The sequence below is a fragment of the Pundamilia nyererei genome, unplaced genomic scaffold (assembly GCF_000239375.1).
Source record: "Pundamilia nyererei isolate P.nyererei 1_Seehausen unplaced genomic scaffold, PunNye1.0 scaffold00273, whole genome shotgun sequence".
In the NCBI taxonomy this organism is placed as follows: domain Eukaryota; kingdom Metazoa; phylum Chordata; class Actinopteri; order Cichliformes; family Cichlidae; genus Pundamilia; species Pundamilia nyererei.
The window spans coordinates 183,367-205,577 of NW_005187674.1; the positions used below are offsets into that span (position 1 = coordinate 183,367).

Here is a 22,211-nt window from a genome sequence, read left to right on the forward strand (position 1 = left end):
GCCAGTGAAGCTTAAGACCCTTAATGAACCGAACATCAACTCGAAATAAGCACAAATATGCAATGTGTATGAAATACTTCTGTTAACATAGTGGAAGGATCCTCAAATGGACATCTTCAATAAACAACTGTAATGCAATATCAATACTGTGAGAAATATTATTAGATGAAATAATGCTGTAAAGAATGTTATTAATGCAGTTATAATGATGCAGATTATATGGCAGCATTTCTGTATCTCCACAAGCTGTAGCCACAATCAGACTGTGTTAATATTTGGGTCTTCACTCCTTTCAGTTAGTCTTTGTGGAGTTCTGTACACTAAGTGTGTTTATATCCACTGCAGGAATCAGAGCAGGTGGCAAGCACTCTCCTTTCAGCCTTTGTTTTAGCTGCAAATTACATTTAGTGTTTATGTTTGGATTATTTGAACTTGTACGCAGCCTGGCGGCCCATCACATCACTTTACATCAATAACAACAAACATCTGCAACGTTTAAAAATCTCAGCATCTTTTGTCTGTTTAGTGGAGCCATTTCATTTACAAAACTCTTCTAGAAACAGTGTTGACAGAGCTAATCCAGTGCTTCTTAATACTGACAGTGTGTCACAGTGACCAATTACAGCAGCGCGGTCCAAAAAGCACCCTCCATCCATCCTCGTTTCACAACAGAGATGTCTGTAAACACTGCAAACAAAATCAATCAGCTTCAAGACTGGAAACAAACACCACCGCGTCGAGCGGTATCCACTCGTCGCACGCTGTAAACAAAGCCTCGTCTTTGTGCTGTGAGTGCACGACGACGACGGGTCAGTGTGGAAACGAGAATCACGGCGCTAAACAACAAGCTGAACTCCGTCCTGCTGACAGATGGCGTGAAGCGTTCAGGGTGTCTGCAGCAGACTGTCAGCGTTCACATGAGCCGCCTCCACTCTGATCGGCTGTTAACACAGCTTAACCTCTCCAAGTTACCATGGAGACAACTACGCTTTAATTAGAAACGTTTTCAATTAGAGCGCACACACAAACGCACATGCCTACACGCACTGTGTGCCTGTCTACACACACGCACACAAGTGTTGATATTTATAGAGACGCCTTCTGAAACGTCTTGTTCTGGACGCGGATGCTCCGTCTTCACCTGAGCTGCAGTTTAACATTCAGAAATGATTTCAAGCCTCCGTAGAAGCTTCAAAAGTGCAACTGTTAAGAGGTCACAATTACTGAAAAAATAGTCCATGCATTTGATTTTTCTAGGCTGAAATACTACAATTCTTATCAGCAGGCCTTTCCAAAGCTCCCTGAAAGATTTCAGTTGATCAGAAAGGCCACAGTCTGAGTACTGACAGGAACCAGAAAGAGAGATCATATTTCTCCTGCATTAGCTCATCTTTATTGGCTTCCTGTTAGATCCAGAATTTAATTTACAATACTTCTTCTCACATACAAAGTCATGAATGATCAAGCGCCACCATCTCACATCACATTGCTCTCAGACTGCAGCCTTGCCTGTGCTGGATGGAGGCAGAGCCTTCAGTTGTTCCTGTACATTTGGGAGACGAGATTCTCTCGACTTTTCAGAAACAGGCGTCAAACCTTCCTTTTTGATAAAACCTTTAGGTAGGGCTGGATCAGCTGACCCTCAACCATCCCTTAGTCCTGCTCATGGCCCAAGAAACACTTAGCACTTTTCTCCACATCCACTCTCCATGGATATTATATCCCACTACTGCAAGCCCTCATCTTGTGCCTTTTCTCTCCTGTAGTTTATATTTTGTTCTCAGCTTTCTATCCCTTTTGTTCCTGTTTTCCCCCTCACCGCTTGACTGATCATAGTACATGGCTGCCCAGCCCTGAGCCTGGTTCTGCTGGGGCTTGCTCATAGAGGTTGGTCTGACTGATGGGGTCTTCTCTCCTATATTGGAGTTCAGGCTTCTTAATCTAACTAAAGCACCTTGACATGACTGCTGTTGTGAATTGGAGCTTTACTATATAAATAAGACTGAACTAAAGTGAATTACTATTAAACCAGCTACAGATTCAGTATCATTTCATCTCATTCTGCACAGAAATGTAACCGATTCTCTGACAAATTAAATGTGTGCTGATTAGCACGAGTCATTAATTAAACTGCATATGTCTCACCAGATTATCAATGTTTCATGCAGAGGAAAGCATCACTTGTGGAAACACTACAGAGCACACTAACACATGAAAAATTATGATAAATCCTCTGTCCCAGTGCATGCTGGGAAGCAATCACACAAATCATTGCACGGTTCTCTGATGCACCACTGCTGTGTGTCTCAGAGAGCAGGTTTAGCTCAGCCCGGCTCTGCAGTTGTATCTGCATTTCAAACCTCTGAAGCCCGTCAGATCTCCGTAACTGAACAGCAGGTTTGCGACATCGCTGTGAAGTGATTGAAGCGACTGTCTTACTACAGGCTGTGCACTAATGCAGGAGGCCAATCACTGCACGTATGCACACAGGAATCCAGTTTAAAACCGTTGCATACATGGTGTGTGTATTCTGGGTCCGTGAGACCAACACGCTGGGATAAATAGCACAATATCTCCTAGAAGAAAATATCCATAATAACTACTAAGATGGGAAATTGTATTTTTATAGTTCACAGGTGTGCAGCAGGCAGTTTGGGTTTGATATCATCTCATCCACATTACTGCTCAGCAGTTTAGTCGAGGAGTTCAACTGATTAGATAAAATAAATGCAAATGGAGCAAAATGTTAAACACAGCTCACTGTATTCATTACTTTTCTTGTTACAAATCCTCCATTTGGAGTTTAGAGAGACATGATTATTCTACCAGACAGGCTACAGGAGGAAACGTAATGTTATGCAAAGGAACGGTTATGCAGTGGGTTATGATAAAACACAGTTTACTGATGATAAACAGAAAAACTGACACAGTGCCTGAAAATTGACCTAACGCCTGTCAAAGGTGTAACGGTTGGATATAAGGAGCTTTTCTTGTCCGTCATTTCAATCGAGTGACTTTTATACATGTTTGTAACTCCACCCCAAGATGATCTTCCTCAACTGTGCTGAACATAACATTTTATAGATGTCGCTTCTTTGAGTGAAGACAGTCTCGGCATCTTTTCAGCATCTTTTTCCTGAGGCGAAGTAGAGACGGAGGTGAAACTGTCAGAGCTGATTACTGCTGCTGAGTTTAAGTCACTTCTACAGGATCTGTTAATCAATGTTTCTGTGCTCGCTTTAATGTGTGTAATCTCATCAAGTGTGACAGTCATCGTCTGTTGTCTGCTTTTGTTCTTATAACACCGGCTTTCATTCTGTGCTCACAGAAAACACATTACTCTTCTCAGTGACACCTTTACCTGATTAAATAAAACGAAATGAAAGTGTGTGTGTGTGTGTGTGTGTGTGTGTGTGTGTACCTCCAGCTGAAGTTTGTGTTCTTTCCACAGCTGCTTGATTTCCTCCTGATGTTGCAGATTGTTCTTCTCTATATTCTCCTGCTCGCATCAGCAGACAGATAAAGTACAGTCAGTCACAGAGGAACACTTGGAATCAAAGGAACTCAGAATCTGCTCAGCCGAGAAGCTAAAAACTGTAAATGTTGGCATTTTCACTTTAAAATAATGATGCAAATGTGCAAACTCGACGAGGACGGAGGACGGAGGACGAATTGGCGGAAAAGTACCGCTGGTTTATAGGGTGACCAGCCAGCACTCAGCAGATACTGACCTCAGCCTCTTTGAGCCGTCTCTCGAACCATCCTTTGGCTCCCTCCATGGACTGGACCTGACTCAGCAGCTCCTCCACTCGGGGCTGTAAACCCTCCAGCTCCTTCGTCCGAGCCTGAAAACTCACAAAGCGTATCGTGAACTTGTGCGATAACGACTCTGCTGCTCGTGTTATACGAGACATCTGGAAGACACACATCAGGAGTTTTCTTTTGTCTCCTTACCCACTTTCACCTCCTGCGTGCCTCTTTACCTTTTCATCTCTAAGCTGCTGTCGGATTTCTTCCTCAGAGCGATTCTTGTCTTCATGAAGTCCTCTGAGCTCCTTCTCGTATCGAGCCCTCACTGCAAGAACCTGAAAGAGAGGAGGAGACAGAAGAAGAAAATGAGTCAGGGAATACAGAGAAGAGACAAAAGCAAAAAGGATGATAAATCTGATGAAAATTTGTGGCTTTTCTTTATTTTTGCACATTTTAAAAACTAAAAACCACACAAACAAAAACAGATCAGCGATAATTCAAAGCAAAGAAACTATATAGAGAAACCAAACAAAGAAGACATGAAAACTGTGATGGATAAAAGCCATTAAAAGCAGCAGATCCATCACCACTCGCCTCTTTCTCGTGCTGCAGTTTGAGGTCTGACAGCGCCTCCTTGTGGTCAGACTTTTCCTGGTTCAGCTGCATGGCCATCTCATCCAGCATGGCCTTCCTCTTCTCTGCTGTCTGCTCACACACAAACAGGTGTAAGTGTGTTTACTGGTTCAGCTGGTTTGTGTACAGACACCATGTGGCACTCTGTGTGTTGTTGTTGTTTATGTGTGTACCTTCTTAGCCTCGTCCAGCTCTCTCAGCAGTCTATCCTTCTCTTGTCCTTCTTCGGTTAACTGCTCCAACAACTTCCTGTTGGCAAAACTCGACTCCTGAAGGACGTAAAGTGAGAGAAGCAGAAAGCCACGTGTAAACAAACAGCTGGAGAGTCGTTTATATCGGCAGAACGAGCTGAGATAAAACCCAAAGGTTAAACAAACCACTGTTTAATCTACCTGCAGCTGGGAGTTGAGGTCATCCCTCTGAGCCAGCAGATTCTCCTGTTCAGTTCGTCTCTGCTGCAGTTCGCCCGTCAGCGCCTCCTGCTGCTCTCGCAACAGGTTCATTTCCTGCGTCTTCACCGTCTGGATCTACAAACACATTTCAAACACTTTATTTCTCTTTACAGTGTTCACTTTAATTCCTGAACAACTCTTTGCAGTACCTGTCCAACTTAAACACGTACATGTACAAGAATGTCCTGGACAGATAACAACTGCCAGAAAATATTAGATAGAAAAGAATGACGACGACAGATGATTAAGATGAAGCAGAGAACAGTAAATGACCACAGGTTAAATAAGATGTAAGTTGTAGCATTAAATCATTTGGCCTTTTAGGTATAACAATGGCATGAACCCCCACACACAGATCATTTATCTACATATAGATCCATGTCGGAGGTCCATCTCTATAGGTCGCCCACATCAGCTGACCCTCTTTTATATCCCTTCAGGCTGTAGGATTACACGCTTTGGAGCCACCACGGTAATGGCTGAATAAGCAGACTCTAGAGTTTGTGCCACTGCACACTTCTGATTGGTAGCAGCCTAGCTGCAATTTTCAGCTACTAATTCTGATTAAACTGGTGGTGATTTCCAAAAATCCGTTTGCTTACTGTAAGGTACTTCAAAACATTCATTTCAGTTTTTTAAACATAACATTGTCCAGTTCAGAGAGCGAACTAGCCGGCATTAGTAAGACCCAAAGCAGTGAATCTGATAAATACATTTTAATTTCCAGTTTCTTTGACAGCAGTCATGCTCTCATGTTCTAAAGCAGCACAGCTCCACACGGCCAGGTTTGGTGTGAACATCAGTGTGTGTGTGTGTGTGTGTGTGTGTGTGTGTGTGTAGGTCTCAGAGGAAACACAAAAAACATTTTACTACCATGACAAAGTTCCTGGGAGAAAAATGTTTTTGTGTTATTTTGATTTCTAGTCAGAATATTCACGTGTACAGCACAGTGACTTTAAGTGAGAAGAGTGTAAATGTATACTTTGGCTTTACAAACCACACAAAGATTTGTGTAAGTCAGCACATGGATTGTTTCGTCTGAGAACAGAGGATGAAGCATTTGGAGCGTCTCCTGAGTCCAGGTTTCTAAGTTTAAGAACGTATTTAATCCTACAGTGCGTTTTGTATCGGACTTAATGATTTCACCGTCTTAACTGTTCTTTGCAATTTTCCGTTCTAAATCAATCTTTCAGTTTGAGGCTAACGTGGAACATCAGAGCACTTTAACTGTTGCTGGCTCATGAAACCATGCTCGCCAGTGTTCAGGACTGTCGTCAGCGACAGTGTTTGTTCACTGACGGTACGGACATCATAAATCCCGCCCCTTCTTATTTTTTTTAGTTAAAGTGGTGACACTGAGGAGTGCAGCGATTTTTTAAAGCTCAACTATTTTCAACTTGTTACTCGTTTATGAACAACAAGTGCACCAACTCAGTCCTGCAGTTTCTTATGGACGTGACGAAAAGTGCCAACGTAAACACCAATGATGATCATGAGACCTTTTCTTTAGTTTATGACGACACAAACAAGAGTCACAGGACACAAATTATACTTAAGTAAAAATTTTGTATTTGTATGAATAATCCGGTGAGGTCTATGTCATGGACAATGGCAAAAGGCCTAATCTTTACCTCTGAGGCCCAACAGTATGCCATCCGAATATGCAACTTTTACTTTGAAAAAGTATTTCTCCACGTCCTGGGATTTGGGTGGAAAAAGTCTGACTGAAAAATCAAACACTATTTAGAGTTTTTCTTTCTAAAAAGCATTTAAGACATCAAAAGGTGAAGATGTTGCCCTCCAAGTAACCTGAAAACCTAACATATCACACAGTTGGTTCCTGATTTATTCTCCAAAATAAAGTGTTTCAGAATGACGACAAAGAACAACACGAACAGATCTAATCAGGCCAAAGGTCGTACATTTCATCAAATATATATCTTGCTAGACACAAACAAAGAAAGCAACATGGAGCATGGATGTGAACCCTAATGAGCTACAGCTGAGGTTACTGACCTCCTCCAGCATCAACATTTTCATCACATAAATCAGAATTAAAGCAGGAACCTGCTGGAAAGCAGGAAAAACTGATCATCGTGATTACTTTGAGGAGCTCCAACCAACTAATCTCAGTCACCGTAACCAGTCACTCTACTTAGGCTTCTGGTTCAGGACATCAACACATTCTACTCAGCATACACAGTCATGTTATTTTATTTTTAAGGGGATCAATCTTTAAAAAAGCCTCTGGAAAAGATTCTAGGAATCAAAGTTCATTTCAGGACCTCAATCTAATGCTAAACTCTACATGAGGAGTCAGGAAATAATTACCTGTTCAAGAGCGCACAGATTAGTCCTCAGAGCACTGTTCTCCTGCAACACGTGTTCCACACTGACATTAAAGACAGCTGCTACAATAAACAAACAGGTTCTAGATACTCTCTCTAAAAAAGCTATTCTAGATTAACTCCACCTACCATCATTAGTTAGGCAGCCCTCACAGATCTATCATCTAGTTTCCTGCAAGCGCTTTGAATTTTACACTTGCACAAAAGATTTAATGTAAGCCTCTCTAAAGTGTTCTGTTGTTAGCACTCGGTGCAGCAGTATGTAGTTTAGTTTTCAAGAGTCACATTAGTCCAGAAAAACAAGCTAAGGTTAGGGTCCTAGATGAGGGCTCTCATCTAAGGTCAAGCGTGCACAGATCAGTCCCCAGAGCACTGTTCTCCTACAAGGTGAGTTACAGTTTGATAGTGTGTGAGTAAAGTGTTCTGGATGATCCTGTTCAGGGTCAGATTTACAAAACCTCAAGTGAAATGACATCAATTACAAAAAACAGTAAGTGGTTCAAACCAGCGTTTTGAGGTCAGAATTATATAAAACATTAAACTTCTTTCTGATTGGGCTGTCTGTCTTTAACCTGTAACCAGTAAATGAAGCTATTAAACAGCTGAAGCTGAATGCGCGGAGCATGACACGCTTTTCTTTGCATTAACACAGCCTGATCCAGTGTTCCATATTATACATATACACATATATATATGGAACAAGTCGATTACAAGTAATTCTTGTAACAGCAGGTCATTCTAATAAGCAAAATTTCCTCTTTTTTGTAAGATGCTAATATTTTGTAGATTTTTCTTAACCTTTAAAAAGCTTCAGCTGCTTGGTTCGCACGGCTCTGATCTTTAACTACTTGCTTTGTGTTAGCATGGTCCAAGTCCAGGTGCTGCAGACAATCACAGTAATGTGAATTTATTTTTCCACTTGACACATTTTTGTCATTTCTTTCTAAAGCAACAACTGGGATCAGGTAACTGTTGTGTGATTAGCAGCAGCGTGATGGTCTTTGAGGTATTAATGACTTTTTCCTCATTGGTCAGTGTAACGTTCTTGTCAGTTTCTCTAGTACACAGAGATGATGTACTGTCAGGGTTATGGTACTGTTCATCAGTTTTATTACATGTTAAAAGTAGCTGGGTTAGTGCTCAGAGATGACGTCATGCTTATGAGGGGTTCTCCGGGTTTCATGGCCACTAAGTTAGTGGCGTTAACTCTCTCCATGCTGTGTAACGTTTATTACCTGTTCTAGAGCAGCTAGGTTTGTCCTCAGAGCATCGTTCTCCTGCAGGATGTTGTCCACCTGTTCCTGACTGACTGCACTCTGACTGGCTACCTGCAGTTGCACCAAACCACCAGCAGGGGGCGCCAGAGGGGAAAAGATAAGATGGGAAAGAAACCAGTAAAGAGCAAATAAAGAAAGCGAGAAAAACAAAGGCAATATAGGAGGTAAACAAAACAAAAAGAACACACACAAACGTAAGAGTGTACAGGTAAAGAAATTTTAAATGACAAAGATGACAGAAAGAACAGAGTCGAGGATTAGAGAAGGATAAAGCAGTTCAGAAACACACAGAAGTACCAGTTCCACTACCAGAGTGATATTCCAAAACATATTTGTACTTTATTAAGAAAAAATCATCTGTATTAAGGAGCTTTCTCCATCCCACCATCTCTCATTTCATTTCCTTCATTTTAAAAACCTGTTTTTGGTGAAAACGGATCCTTTTTAAACATTTATATCACTTTGGCAGAGAAGCAGCTTCACAGAGAAGTGAAAGAACCGAAAACAGTCAGCTTTAATCAAACTCCTACAACCTTCACACTGTTTCCTCCCTTGTCCCCTTTTCCCTCAACCTTATCCTCTTCAATTTAAAAAAAAGAAAAAGAAAACTATTCTAATATGTGTGTGCAGAATTTGGATGTGGACAAATATCTAAATAAGAGTGCCGTCACGTCTTTATATGTGTGTGTTTTACTGCACTCCTGCTGCGCCTGAGACATGGAAATATGTTCAGAAGTCTGCCTGTCTGTGGCAGGATTCACGATCTCTGACTCAGAGTGTGTGTGTGTGTGCACGCATGCATTACCTCGTCCTTCAGTGTGTGCAGAGCCACCTCATGTTCCTTCTCTTTGCTCTGTAGCTGCTCTCTCAGCTCTGACACCGTCTGAACAAGAAAACGCACAAACACAAATGATTCGTTTATAAAGTAAAAAGTCAAAGTTCATAACGAGGGTGAAATGATCGTTACAGAGGAGAAAAACGAACAGAAAGAGACTCTTTCACTATGTTCACAATGACATGTGAAGTGTGCAAACTTTGGAATTCAACGTTTTTTTGTTTTTGGACTCGTACAGAAAATGTGACGTCACGTTTAAATGAAAAACAGCATGTATGTTTTATTAATGCATGTTTTAATTATTCAGTGTGTCCAACGGATTCAGTCTGATTCAGATTCTCCAATAACACCCAAAGGTGTTCAACAGACGTCAGCCACAGACATGAACTACAATTCATGATACAAAGTCTGATTTTTAAGAGTTTCTGTCAGTTAAAAAAAACATAAAGTCCAAACAATGAAGACATGGTGTGTTCTTAAACAAGTCCAAACTTTCTTCACTGTGTAATTATCTCAGCAGCTCACTGATTCTTTTCTTTGTTAGATAAGACCCAAAAGTGTTGTTCTGCTTTCACTTCAGACATAACTGAAGAAAACTAAACAGCAGCAATATCTGTGGTGTCATTAACGCTGGGCTAGTTGGTATCTAGCTACAGAGCTATAGCTAGGATAATATAAACACATTAACACAGCCAAGATGGAGGATGAACATTAAAGTTTGCCCCTCAATAAAAGCTATTGTGGTGGTCCCAGATGGACAGAGACAAATGAAATCATAAGACAGGAAAAAAGCACTAAAAGAGGACCCAACTTCAGTCAAGAGAACATCTGTGATGATCCATCCACAACACCAGGTTAGTCAATAATATGCTGCTGCGTGGTTTGGATTACTCGTTATGAACAATTCCTGCTCCTCAGCTTCATGTCCCCACTGAACTCTTAGTTAGCCTCAGAAGGACAGTTTTCTGTAGAGCTTAGTTATTTGGTGTTTGGCAAACTGTGAGCCCATGTAGCACAGTTACCATCCATCCATCCATTTTTAAAAACTGAGCTTAAAGATGTGCTGCACATGAATGGTGCTAACAAAAAGCCAGAGAGGTGGATTATATTAAAGACAACAAGATACAACACATCACAACATGTTAAACAGACAACAGCCTTAATGAATGTAGGAGCTCGGACGAGGTAGCAGGATTCATACGTCATCACTTAACCAGGAATATGGAATATTTTGTACTTTTGACACATCTATCACGTGCTTTAGCGCCCTCTATGGGCTGTAGTACCCAGAGCTGGTATTAACACAGATTATGTGTTTATCACACCTAGAGGATGACTGATGATGGGCTGACACGGCCCATTTTTCAACAATCTGCACATAAAAAAATTCATTTCAGATAGAAAGTGCTTTGTTTGTTTTCAGTGGTTAAACTTACACCACACAACATCGAGCAAGACTCCCTGTGTTTAGTTTTTTGTAAACCTTTATCGGTGTACATAAATAATTCCAACATGGTTACTTTTCCTTGTAAGACATTACCCTGACTGGGGAAAGAATCATAGAGGAGCTGGGGGAATGTACATAGTAATGGACTGGTGCGATTTCTTAGCGAGATCGAACCTGATTGGCTGCCATGAGGTCCGTCTGTAGTTTCTGGACACGGATATTCATGGCCTTCAGCTCTTCTTCTTTTCTTTGGTTGATCTCATCGATCTTTGTCCTGCAGAGAATCAAAACCACAAAAGGTCAACATTTCCACAACAAGCAGCACATTTAAAGGGGGAAAAAAAGCAGACACCCTGAACCGTGGACATTAGAGCCGTCAATACACTAGTGGCAGTAAGAGCAGCGGGGTGCCGGCAGTCCTGACCTGCTGTCGTTGTACAGAGCCTCCTTTTCTGTCTGCAGACGCTGGAAACTGCAGGAGAACAACAACATAAGCTTTCGTTTAGTTGCCCAGAACAGATTAACATGATGGTGAATCTGTTTCCAGACCGGGATATATATTCTTTAAATCTTCACCTCTACTCTAGCTTTGATTCACAGTTTAAGACTTATTCATTTCTTACTTGGCTGGGCTTCTCTCTCTCTAGTACTGCAGGGTGTTCTACCTACAATATCCAGCTGCTGTGAAGGTTAAGTGAACTGAGCCACGCCTGAAGCAGTTTATACAGCACTGCTGCTACATTACTGGCTGATAACTGTGTCAAAAAGCTGTGAATGTGACTGCGGTTAGGTCATCTCACCTCTCCTGCTTCTTCTTTAGCTTGTCAGACAGCTGCAGGACAAAGAGACGGAAACAGCATTAAAAAGCTGCACCTTTAATAGCCAATATCAGCTCACTGGCATAGTTACTGCAAAATAAATCTCTATTACACAGTGGTTGTGTGTTGTCAGCCCTGAGAAGATTTACCTTTGTTATTTCTTCCTGCAGTTTGGTGATTTCAGCCTGTTTGGACGCCTGGAGGCAGACAGAAAGCAAACGTTCAGTCAACTGAGGAGAGAGACACTTACACTTACAGCATGCTCAGTGCTCACTTTATAGATCCTCCCCACTTTATTAAGTACACCGATGCAGGCTAATGTCCAAAGAGTCTAAAAAGTATTGCTCTGAATTACATTTCCTTAACTTTTATTAATCAAAGTGAACTTATTGCTCCTCTGAATGGATGTCTCGTCTGTTCCTAGACCAACGACGGTAACTGCAGTCAGAGTTTTGGTTCTTGGAAGTCCGAACACAAAGAAACTCAGTTTGCAGCATCACGATAAGTTTTTCCAAAAATCTTTGAGCCTTTTGGGATTACAAGCAGCTCTTTCAGATTCATTTGCTCCCATTAACAATTCTACCATCAAGGTGATATGAAAATAAGGCCCAGGTTTAAAACTTTAATAACTCTGGTTAAACAGATAATCCTGCAGCAAATATTCACAAATGACTTTCCAAAAGAAATACAGTTCACATATTCACAGCAGAAACGTGTTTATATGATGTGGAAACAAAGGCTATGAGAAGTGCAGCCTTCTGTCCAAGCTCAGGGTTCACGTATCAATCACACAGTCATCATCCACCAAACAAAAATCATTTCTAGTGTGGGTGACCCTGACAGAGCTAGCAGCAGTTTTCAAAATCAAAAAGTAAAAACAGAAACCTAATTTAATGACACGTTAACAGCAGACTTGTGACTTTGGCTCAAATTGTCAGCTGTGCCTGCTGGCTCATTTGAAATGCACACTGTAGCTCTTCTGTTTAAATACTTTCAAGCATTCAAATTCAAAGCTGGACTCAAACAGGGGCAGCACACAGCGTTTTAGCTGTTTTGGTTTACAGCACGAACACTCTTGATCGTGGCTCAAGAGTTGGGAGTTCGTCTTGTAATCGGAAGGTTGCCGGTTCGAGCCCCGGCTCCAACAGTCTCGGTCGTTGTGTCCTTGGGCAAGACACTTCACCCGTTGCCTACTGGTGGTCAGAGGGCCCGGTGGCGCCAGTGTCTGGCAGCCTCGCCTCTGTCAGTGCGCCCCAGGGTGGCTGTGGCTACACATCACCAGTGTGTGAATGTGTGGATGATTGTGTAAAGCGCTTTGGGTCCTTAGGACCAAGTAAAAGCGCTTTACAAATACAGACCATTTACCACTCGAGATGTTTTGTCCCCTCCTCCTTAGTACTCATTTGTCAAACCCGTAATGTTCAACCAATTTAAAGGTCAAGAAATCACAATCATCTTCAGGCATGTTTCCCATAAAAAGCCTCAGTGTTTCCATCAGCGGGTGAACACTGAGGAAAGGACACAGTCGTCCGTTAGTCACGCTGACATTTCACCGCTGCTCTCCATCTGCCGTTTATGTTCCTGTCATGAATTAATTAGTTTCCTCTCTCACTCACGACATACAACTGTTTCATCTGCCAACATTTAGACTTTTTTATTCTTTGGGCTTTTTGGATAAGTGGAAGTTAATTACACAACAGATCGAGCAACATTACACCACAAAGAAGCAGTATGAAAAAGAAGAAGTAGATGTTACTGTAATATTCTATAATGTTGTCTAATATTTAAACGTTATTCCTGTTCATATGCCGTTTACTGCAGAATGGAATCAATTTTAAAATTTGATCCGATGATCTGCTGTGATCGGCCTGGAAATACGATACGTTCCATACAATACGTCAATACGTTCATCTGTGAATATTCTCATTTGAGACTGCAGAACCAGAGAAAATACTGAACCAGTCCACACGTGGAGCTTATGGAGTCCAGCAGCAGACGTCCACAGACTGAGACGTCATATTTTTGTGTTGTTTCAAAGCCAAAAACTCAGGAGGAGAAATTTTACGAGTTCACTCTCAGCTAAATCCATCAAAAACATGTTTGTTTGCCTCAGTGTGGGATGCTACCTAAAATTAGCTTGCTAAGGTATTATCGAACAATAATTATTGATTGTTACTTCAAAGTTATTTCTGGTAAACATGATCCAGTGTACTAATCGAGCCCGCAGTGTTGGAGCAGCCTCCTTGTGTAAGCATCCATGTACTTCTCAGAAGAAACACAAGTGAAGGTGAACTAACGCTGAGTTACACTTCTGCACATGTCCTACACAAACATTGGACAATAAAACAGGAAATTATGACCTGACTTTGGTTTGCTCATTTCGATTTTACAGAGTAAAACAGTTCATTTTAAGTAGTTTTAGTTGGAATTTTTTTTCTTGGGAATTTGAAAGCATTACTCTGGGGAAAGTTTTTTATCACTTTAGACTTTTAGTGAAGTAAATATATAAAGGAAGTACTCGAGTAGAACTTACTCTGATATATGTGAGTGCAAATGTGTTTTTTGTGTTTGTTGTGTGCATGTGTACCTCCAGGGTGTGGATCTGCTCCTTCAGCAGCCTCTTCTCCTCCTGCTCGGTGTTCAGGGCCATCTCCAGCTCTGGTCCAAAGCAGTGAGTTATTGGACAGAGAGCAGCCGACCAGCCTAGCGCTGCCTGCTTAGCTACAATCTTCTCTACGCTCTTCTCTGACAGGCCTAAAGGGGGCGCCGCACACAGCAGGGGCAGTCCGTTAGGCCAGACACACACTACACCAGCTCCTCACTTTACACGCCGTCTGAGAGGTTGGGTTTTTCTTTTGTTTTGTTTTTAATCTCTGGAGGAGGCAGACAGAGTCGGAGCCCAGGATTTTCCGGGTGAGCTGCAAAGTCAAACATCAACTGCTGCATCTTGTGAGTTTGCGTTCACTGACAGCATGCTTATATGAACTCTGCAGGTTTTCACTTTCAGGTCCATTTGTTTGTAGAGAGGCGGTGTCATCCAACATTGCTCAAAACAGAGAACAGCAGCGCAACATTTCTTCACTTCACTTATATGTTACCAGAAAAATAACCAGTGGTAACTTTGACTCACAGGCTGCTGCAAAATACAGCTATTTTTTACCATTTTCAGTATGATTGTCTCACACTAATTATGTATTGAAATTAATAATCACTTGTTCATATTACAAGAAATTCTCTGAGCGTCTCCATAAAGTGCAGAGACTGCAGGAGTGACTGCCAAAAACAAAGATTTTATTTATAACAGGTGGAAATGAGTTTGGCTCTGCAGCTCTAACAGGGAATACCTGCTCAAGCAGCCTCAGCTGTTATATCCACATTAAAGCCTAATTAATCTGCGGCTTCCTAACAGATTTCGTTGTTTTTCCCTGCTTCAGCTTGTAGTGTGTGTCTGCCCTGAGCCAGCTAGCTGCTCTGCACCTATAAAGCCAGCTGTGGGTTCACCTTACAGAAGCCCAAAATTCAAACTAAAAGACGGCTGTTAAAACACAGCGTGCGTTTGTAAGCTTGACAGATTAAAGCTTTTCTTCAGACCAGCGTGGCGATCAGGTTTTAGACTGTTTTCCTTTCAGCTGCTGGCTTCAGGTGTAAATCGGTTTATAAAGCTCGCTGCATGAAGATGACCGTATTAAAGTCTGAGCTGTCAGATCCATTCACACACAAAATAAAACCATTTTGATCATCTTCGTGCAGCATGTTGATACAGTTAGTTTGCATGTAATGTGGTAATGAGCACAGAAATAAAGATAGCTCAAACGCTAAAGCCCACATGTTACACCTAAAATCTTGTGATATTCAGCATTATTCTTCTTGTCAACAAACCCCCTGTGCAGATAGAAAATAAATCTATCAACTCAGAGCTCACTGCTGCTTCAAAGACACATCAGTGAATCACACTGCTGTTCAGGCACCTTCATTACTACCAAGACAGGGAAAAAACACTCAAGTGTTTTTAGAGCCAGTGTGCTCAAAGCTGAGAGGCTCCAACAATTAGAACGTTCAGTAAAACAGATTAAGGTCCTGTTGCACGGGGGCTGCCAACTGCAAGAAAAACCCTGAATACCATCAGAAAATTCTCTCTGTAACTCAAAACTCCATTTGACATCAAAATCCAGTGTTTATGTTTCGAGGTTTATGTTAAGTGGAGGCAGAAAGCAAAGCTCAGTGTAACCCACTGTGGAGGATAAATCCTGTCTCTGCATGTGAAGCTCATACGGTTCATTGAGCTTCCTGTCTTCTATAAGTACGTCATGGTCATTTTTTCAGGGCAATAAAAGTACTTACAGTGAGACAGACACCATTTCAATACTTTAGTCTTTAATTATGTAATAAACAGCATATATTTTAAATGCTATTCTTCAGGAAGTTACTAATTACCACATGAAAGAACAGGAGTTATTCCTCTGAGTGGAAACACCGTGTGAGCAAAAGAGCGAACTGTAAACTCACCGTGTAGCTGTTTCTCCGTCTGCCGCAGCTCAGGCTCCGCCTGAAAAACAGACAAGGGAAAAAAACCTACTTATTACAGTATAGTGTGCTATAACATGAGCACACGTGACGGGACAAAATATTAGAAGCACTCAGTAAACTCTAGTCCAGCAGCACTACATCAGGTGACTCGCACTAAAGTTGAAACAAGATTTCAACTTAAAAAGATTAAAGCACCTTCTTCATCATATCTAAACTGTAAACTTAATATTTGAGGATTTTGGATTTTTGGTCAAAGAATATATTTCATCTGAACGCATCATCTTCGATGGCTGAAAATATCACAAACATGCTGCATCGGCTGTGTCTTTGACTTCCAATCACCTGTTCCAGTCTCTCATTGGATCCTCCTGGCAATGACTCCTCCCCTGTCCCTGTGACATCAGAGACTCCATTGGTACCTGCTGATCCGTCAGTCTCTGTGGTCGCACTGTGGGTGCCCTGAACGGACGCCTGTCTCTGCAGCTCCTTGTCGAAGCGCTCCTGCAGGGCTGGAGGAGAATTGCAGCTCACATCATTCATTCAGTCATTCATTCATTTCATGAAGGACTAACAGGAATCACAAGGTTTCCACAGCTGTACTACAAGCGCGGCGGTCACTGCGCCCAGGTTAGCTTCATAACTTTTTACATGAAAATGTATTAAAACCTTCAAAAAGGGAAATAAATAACCAGGCACAAGTAATAACTCTAAACCAACTTTACTTGTTGGTTCCCCAACACACACAAGTTAACTCTCACAGTGAGAACATTAAGAATTCATGAGTATGATGACAATGTTTTTGTCCATACCTTCAGTCATCAGTACACAATATACCCAGCTAATTACACCCTGCTAACACATGTGCCGTTTCTCCATCCGTACAGATTTATACAAGCTCGTCTCATCAGCCTAGTTTCTAGCATCCTTCTCTGAGTCCTGTTTGGGGTTTTGTTTCATACAACACTTCTCCTTTCAAAATTACCTAATTTCCTCAAAAATCACTGGTCAGTTAAAACTGAGGGCAGCAGACGAAAATGACTAATGTTTGCATATGTCAGCAAATGTTTAATGATAAAGGAATTCTGTGGACGAAGAGTTGAGTTTATATTGTAACGTGTCAGGAAGGTTTATGATTACATTTTTTTAAATGATGAATTCTAAACCTGTGAAAATTAATACTTATATGCCGAAAAACAACAGTAGCCTCTGTCTGTCTCCTGAACTGCACAGAATACGACGCTGTGGGGAGTTAAAGGAGCTCTATCCACCCCCAACACTGCTTACTGCGTGTCAGAGTCTTTAAATACACTGCTGCTGATGCAGGAAGAGAGAGAGAGAACACAGGTGGGCGAATATCAGCTCGACACCTGAAGATAAACTGTCAGATCGTGATATTTTTCCTTTACTTGTCTTTGGCTCTACACACCTTCAGGACGATTTTTATGTGAAAAAAATATTAAAATATGAGCCTCTAAAACTGCAGAGATGATAGAGCTCCACCTTTTAAATGTCACCTCACCCTTCATTTTCTTCTGGAGGGTGGAGTTTTCTGCTTGGAGGCGGAGCAGTTCTCCATCCACGGGGCTGGATGCAGGGTTAGGTGGGGGGCTGGATGCAGAGGCTGCTCCTCCTTCCTTCTTCAGGCACTGATTCTCCTGCTCCAGCTGCTCGATCTGTGTACACAGCTGGAAAAATAAATGTTATAATGTTAAGATCACAATAATGATATGAAGCTTCTACAGTGTCTGAACTACACACAAACACTCAGACTCACCTTGGAGAGTTCAGCCATCAGTGTGCTGTTCTGTAGTCTGAAATCTTCCTCCTGACTGTGGAGTTTCCCCTGAAGCATCTCATTCTCACTCAGCAAAGCATCCACCTCCTACACACAGAGAAATAACACACAAAATAATACATTCAGAATAAAAAGCTGACTGCAGGTTACAGAAACTCCAACTGAGATCACTCACACAGACAGACTGACCAAACTTTCGTGATGTAGTATTGTGACATATTGTTATATCTCTGTCATTTCTTTGCAACTAAACCATCCAAACAGTGGCGGGTGATTGGGTGTCTGTGCCAAACAATGCGACAGAAAGCTAGTGGAACATGTTGCAGTCAGAGTGAATTAACATTTTCGGTGAAAACACTACAGTGCCAAAAATAGAGAAGACGTCAGCACCAGGTGAGAATAAACACAAACTTTAAAACCACAGTTCAGTCGTACTTCAGGTTTTCTTCAGAACAGAGAAATGACACACGGCCAAAAACTAAACTCTTATTTTTCTGATGCACTTCCAGTTCACCTATTGCCTGAATGACCTTTAAACATTACAGCTTTCACCAGAGAAGCAGAGCTTAAACAGCTCCTGGGATGCGACGGTACAAGAAGACGCGATGTTTGCACTGCAGTTTGTCTCAGTTACAGAAATAACCTCCAATAAGCAGATTATTGGTGATTGTGTTAGCATAATAAGGAAGCCATAAAGCATTAACAATGACAAAATAAGGAACAATTGAAAGGACATAATTGAAAAATGTTTACTCTAGAAATTCACTGAGGTAACAATTATCATCAAACAACAGCTTACCTGAGCTTTCTTACTCTTAGTCAAGGCCTGAAAAGAAGAAAAGCAGAAAAACATTTAATGTAAATCAACAACATGAAGAGATGAGGAAAACTCTTCGCTCAGCTTTGTTAGAAAATAAACCCCCAAATTCAGGTCAGCAGGTTATTTTTTTCCAATCACTCATCTACAAAAACAACTACATAGTAATAAAGTGTTCGTTACCTTCTGTGTTTTGACAAAATCTCTTTCCAAAACCACATTCTTCTGACGGACGGCATTCAGCTCTGAAATGCACCAGGACGACATTTAATTATAGAAAACACACGTTTCCTCTTCATTAAAGTTTTACTGCTAACATGGGCCAATCAAATATTTATCCGATGAATGATTTCATGTTCGTTAGCTGAAGTGGAGTCTGTACATCGACTGCATTTAAAGCCTGCTTGTATCAGTGAATGTCAGGGGGCTGGGGGCAGATTCCCTCCTGTAGGTTTGCGTTTTCGTAGACCGTCTCATGTTGTGTTATTTTATTCTAGTGAAGGACCCTGCTTGCTTTCATGCAGGCTATGCTGTGATATGTACACACTTATCTGTGTGCAATTTATTTTGTATGAATATGTACATTTTAAAAAGTGGGACAGAAATAAAAATACCATCACTATGATTATTGGACCATTCCACTTAAAATGCTTCCCACCTGAGCCCCTCCGTGTATTCAACAAAGCCATGGAAATTTTACCTTCATACCATGACTATATTACAGAATGATTACGTCCTAGAAGGAATTGTGGCTAGAGATGAGCCTGATATCAAAATGTAGGTGGAAAGAAGACCTTTCTACCTACATATGCTGTCTTCTTTTTTTGTCCAGCCATGTAAATGTGTCTTTTAAATCTGAAATTTGTGGATATCCTTGTACTCATGGACCTATGAGGGCTTAAAAATGCTGGCAAAATAAGGCCAGAAGTTTTTGACCCAGATCTGTGCAGTCTTGAGGGCCTATTACTCAAGGCACTGATTCATTTTACACAGGACGGCTCCAAGGTAACTACACCAAAATCCTCCTCTGGCCTTACAGTGTTTCCAACTACACGTTTATTTTATGACTTTTTAAAATCCAGCTAATCCCAGCCCTTTCTACACAAACAAAGATTCATCTATCCGGTCCTGTTTTCCTGGAATAATATGCAGACGGACCTGAAACGGTCGTAAACCGCCCCACAGTTAACAGTTTGCATCAGTCACTTGTAAACCCTGAGACAAAAGCTTCTCGGTCAGTGTGGTTTCTCTGAAACTTGCAACAAAATGAGTTTGAAGTCATTTTGACCTTGACCTTTTATTTTATATTTCATATAATCTCAATGTTGTGTTCTCTCTCATGCACTGTGTGACATTTGCACTTGTCCTCTAATGTCTCTTATAATGTCTGCTGCCCCGTTGGCAAGGTCGCTCTCGAAAAAGAATTTTAATAAAACTTTCACCTGGACAAAAACTGCTCAGGTGGAGCAGGAAAACTGGTTTTATGCTGTGGGTCTTCTAATCCGTGTTTTTAAAAATTCTGTTGCTTTAAAGAGCCTCTCGTGTGCTTGTGGTCATTTCAAGTGTTGATGAGATGAAACAGCAGGAACAAGAAGGACAAAGAGTGAAAGGTTTTACCTGCCGTGTTCTTCCTGAGATCATCAGACAGCTGGTAGTTCTGCGTCCGCAGCTCCAACAGCTGGGCCTGCACAAGGATACACACACACACACACACACACCAGTATTAATTTATGACCGGCTTTACTTAGAAACTGCATGAATTATGTTGTGTTTTTGATTGGCCAGTAGGTCAACTGAAGATGAGCTTATTCATCTTTTTAAAAACAAATCTAACATGTAAATAGACTGATTACTGTAACAAGCAGCAGCATGGTGACCAGAGATCAATGAATGTCAGCAAGAGGCAAAATAACCGCTGGTGATGCACAGGTGGTCCCACCCCTCCCCAAAGAGTTAAATACCTGGGACCCCTATCAGGTTTCAGAGCTGAAGATGCCCCTGAGATGAGAGATGAAATGTCTTCATGAACCAAGAAGTCCAGCTGCCTTCAACTGAAGCACTTAACACAAGTGGATTCATAGTCGGATCCATCCCAGATATCCAGTTTCAAGAGGGCGACATTAAACACCCTGATCTTGAAGCTTTGTAGCAGGACTTCGCAAACCAACGGGTGACATCATGGCAGCTACACCCACCCAAAATGCTGTTTATGCTCATTATAGAGCACTCTATTCACTTGCCTAAATACACTCACTGCTGACACCAAAAAAAACACAACAATGACAGTTACAAAAGTCCAAAACCAGCTGCTGACACCAGTGGCTACCTCCATCTTTTAGAAAGATCTTTCTTCCTAAATATTTCATAAACAGCATGACGTTCTGAGGGGACCCACCTTACTGCCCCAGAGGGGCCTTACAGCTGCATTTAAAGAAATAAAAAATGCGTTTACTACAGTATAACAGCTGTATTAACGGCTTTTTTGTGGTAAATATATTTGAACTCTTCCCTACTGCTGTTTACCATGTGTGAAGACAGTCAAGATTCCTGTTCTTACACTTCGTGCAACAACAGAGAACAACAGTCCTATTAAAGTAGTCGGGGAGGTCAGTGGTTAGTATGTTAACAGGTGTTTGCGCTTCCCGGCCCTGTCTCCGATACAGAGGAGCCCACGGCAGCTTGCCTAGGACCCCGTGACTCTCAGCAGGGCGAGAGTCCCGTGAATGCTAACATGTTAGCCCGCTGTCAGATAGAAATAACGGTTAGCACCAAAAATGCTACGCTGTGCTTTTCTTTACAGGGGGGGTGTAAGCTAGGCTAAGTGTTGAACTGAGCTCTCTCTCATTGTGTCTGCTTCCTCCCCTTCTTAAGTATATCGCCCGGAGGCATGTCAAAGCTCTGTCTGCCCGTTACCTTCCTGCCAACGTTAAATGAATAATGTCAGCCGAGCTAGCCGTTCTAACCGCTCCCACCTAGCAACGGCTCACGATTAGCAGACTGGGCAAACGCCCCTGGCAGTGATGCTGCACCGCACAGGTGTTTTTCACCACACTGACACCTACACACCAAAAGAACAATCGCCGTAGTTTTTCTCACCTGCATCCGATGGAACTCCTCCTCGGACAGAGCCTGCGACATAGCCATGTTTACCTTCCCTGCTGCTGCGAGCTAGCAGGCTAAGCTAGCGGAGGAGGAGACGCAGCAGCTGACACAGAGGAAGAGACAGGATAGAGGTTTCACTCTGACGCAGTTTCTGAGAACCGAGCAGCTGACAGAGTAGCCGCCATGACAGAGCGCTCACTCTGATGCTGTTTCCGAGAACCTAAGAGAAACGATTAGTTATGTCTATAACTTCTGTTCCCTGAAGGAGAGGAACGAGGTACAACACATAAGTATGGGATATCACGCCCTCGCGTGTCCTGGCTGAAGAAACCTTTATTCACGCCTTTACGGCAGATGACGTGTGATGACACGCGCACGGCCCCGCCCGCACATATAGCCGCTGTCATCAC

The 22,211-nt window shown here is 41.9% G+C and overlaps 1 protein-coding gene across 3 annotated transcripts in view; it reads right to left on the reverse strand.

Annotated features, from left to right (window-relative positions):
• gripap1 (GRIP1 associated protein 1) overlaps nt 1-22,074 on the reverse strand; it is a 41,419-nt gene extending 19,345 nt beyond the window's left edge. The window contains exons 1-21 of one of the 3 annotated variants that reach the window (XM_013915221.1): nt 21,796-22,074; nt 20,317-20,383; nt 18,883-18,944; nt 18,682-18,708; nt 17,862-17,969; nt 17,607-17,772; nt 16,430-16,596; nt 16,067-16,106; nt 14,148-14,314; nt 11,710-11,757; nt 11,543-11,574; nt 11,167-11,214; nt 10,917-11,016; nt 9,266-9,343; nt 8,419-8,511; nt 4,776-4,910; nt 4,557-4,652; nt 4,345-4,455; nt 3,984-4,085; nt 3,732-3,845; nt 3,422-3,499 (exon numbers count right to left, since the gene is read on the reverse strand). In XM_013915221.1, coding sequence (XP_013770675.1) covers nt 3,422-3,499; nt 3,732-3,845; nt 3,984-4,085; nt 4,345-4,455; nt 4,557-4,652; nt 4,776-4,910; nt 8,419-8,511; nt 9,266-9,343; nt 10,917-11,016; nt 11,167-11,214; nt 11,543-11,574; nt 11,710-11,757; nt 14,148-14,314; nt 16,067-16,106; nt 16,430-16,596; nt 17,607-17,772; nt 17,862-17,969; nt 18,682-18,708; nt 18,883-18,944; nt 20,317-20,383; nt 21,796-21,843 — 1,887 coding nt within the window. In that variant the 5' untranslated portion in view covers nt 21,844-22,074. The remainder of the gene's footprint in view (nt 1-3,421; nt 3,500-3,731; nt 3,846-3,983; nt 4,086-4,344; nt 4,456-4,556; nt 4,653-4,775; nt 4,911-8,418; nt 8,512-9,265; nt 9,344-10,916; nt 11,017-11,166; nt 11,215-11,542; nt 11,575-11,709; nt 11,758-14,147; nt 14,315-16,066; nt 16,107-16,429; nt 16,597-17,606; nt 17,773-17,861; nt 17,970-18,681; nt 18,709-18,882; nt 18,945-20,316; nt 20,384-21,795) is intronic. The other 2 variants (XM_005750405.1, XM_013915222.1) reach the window with 2 other exon arrangements.
• Nucleotides 22,075-22,211: the final 137 nt, after the last annotated feature.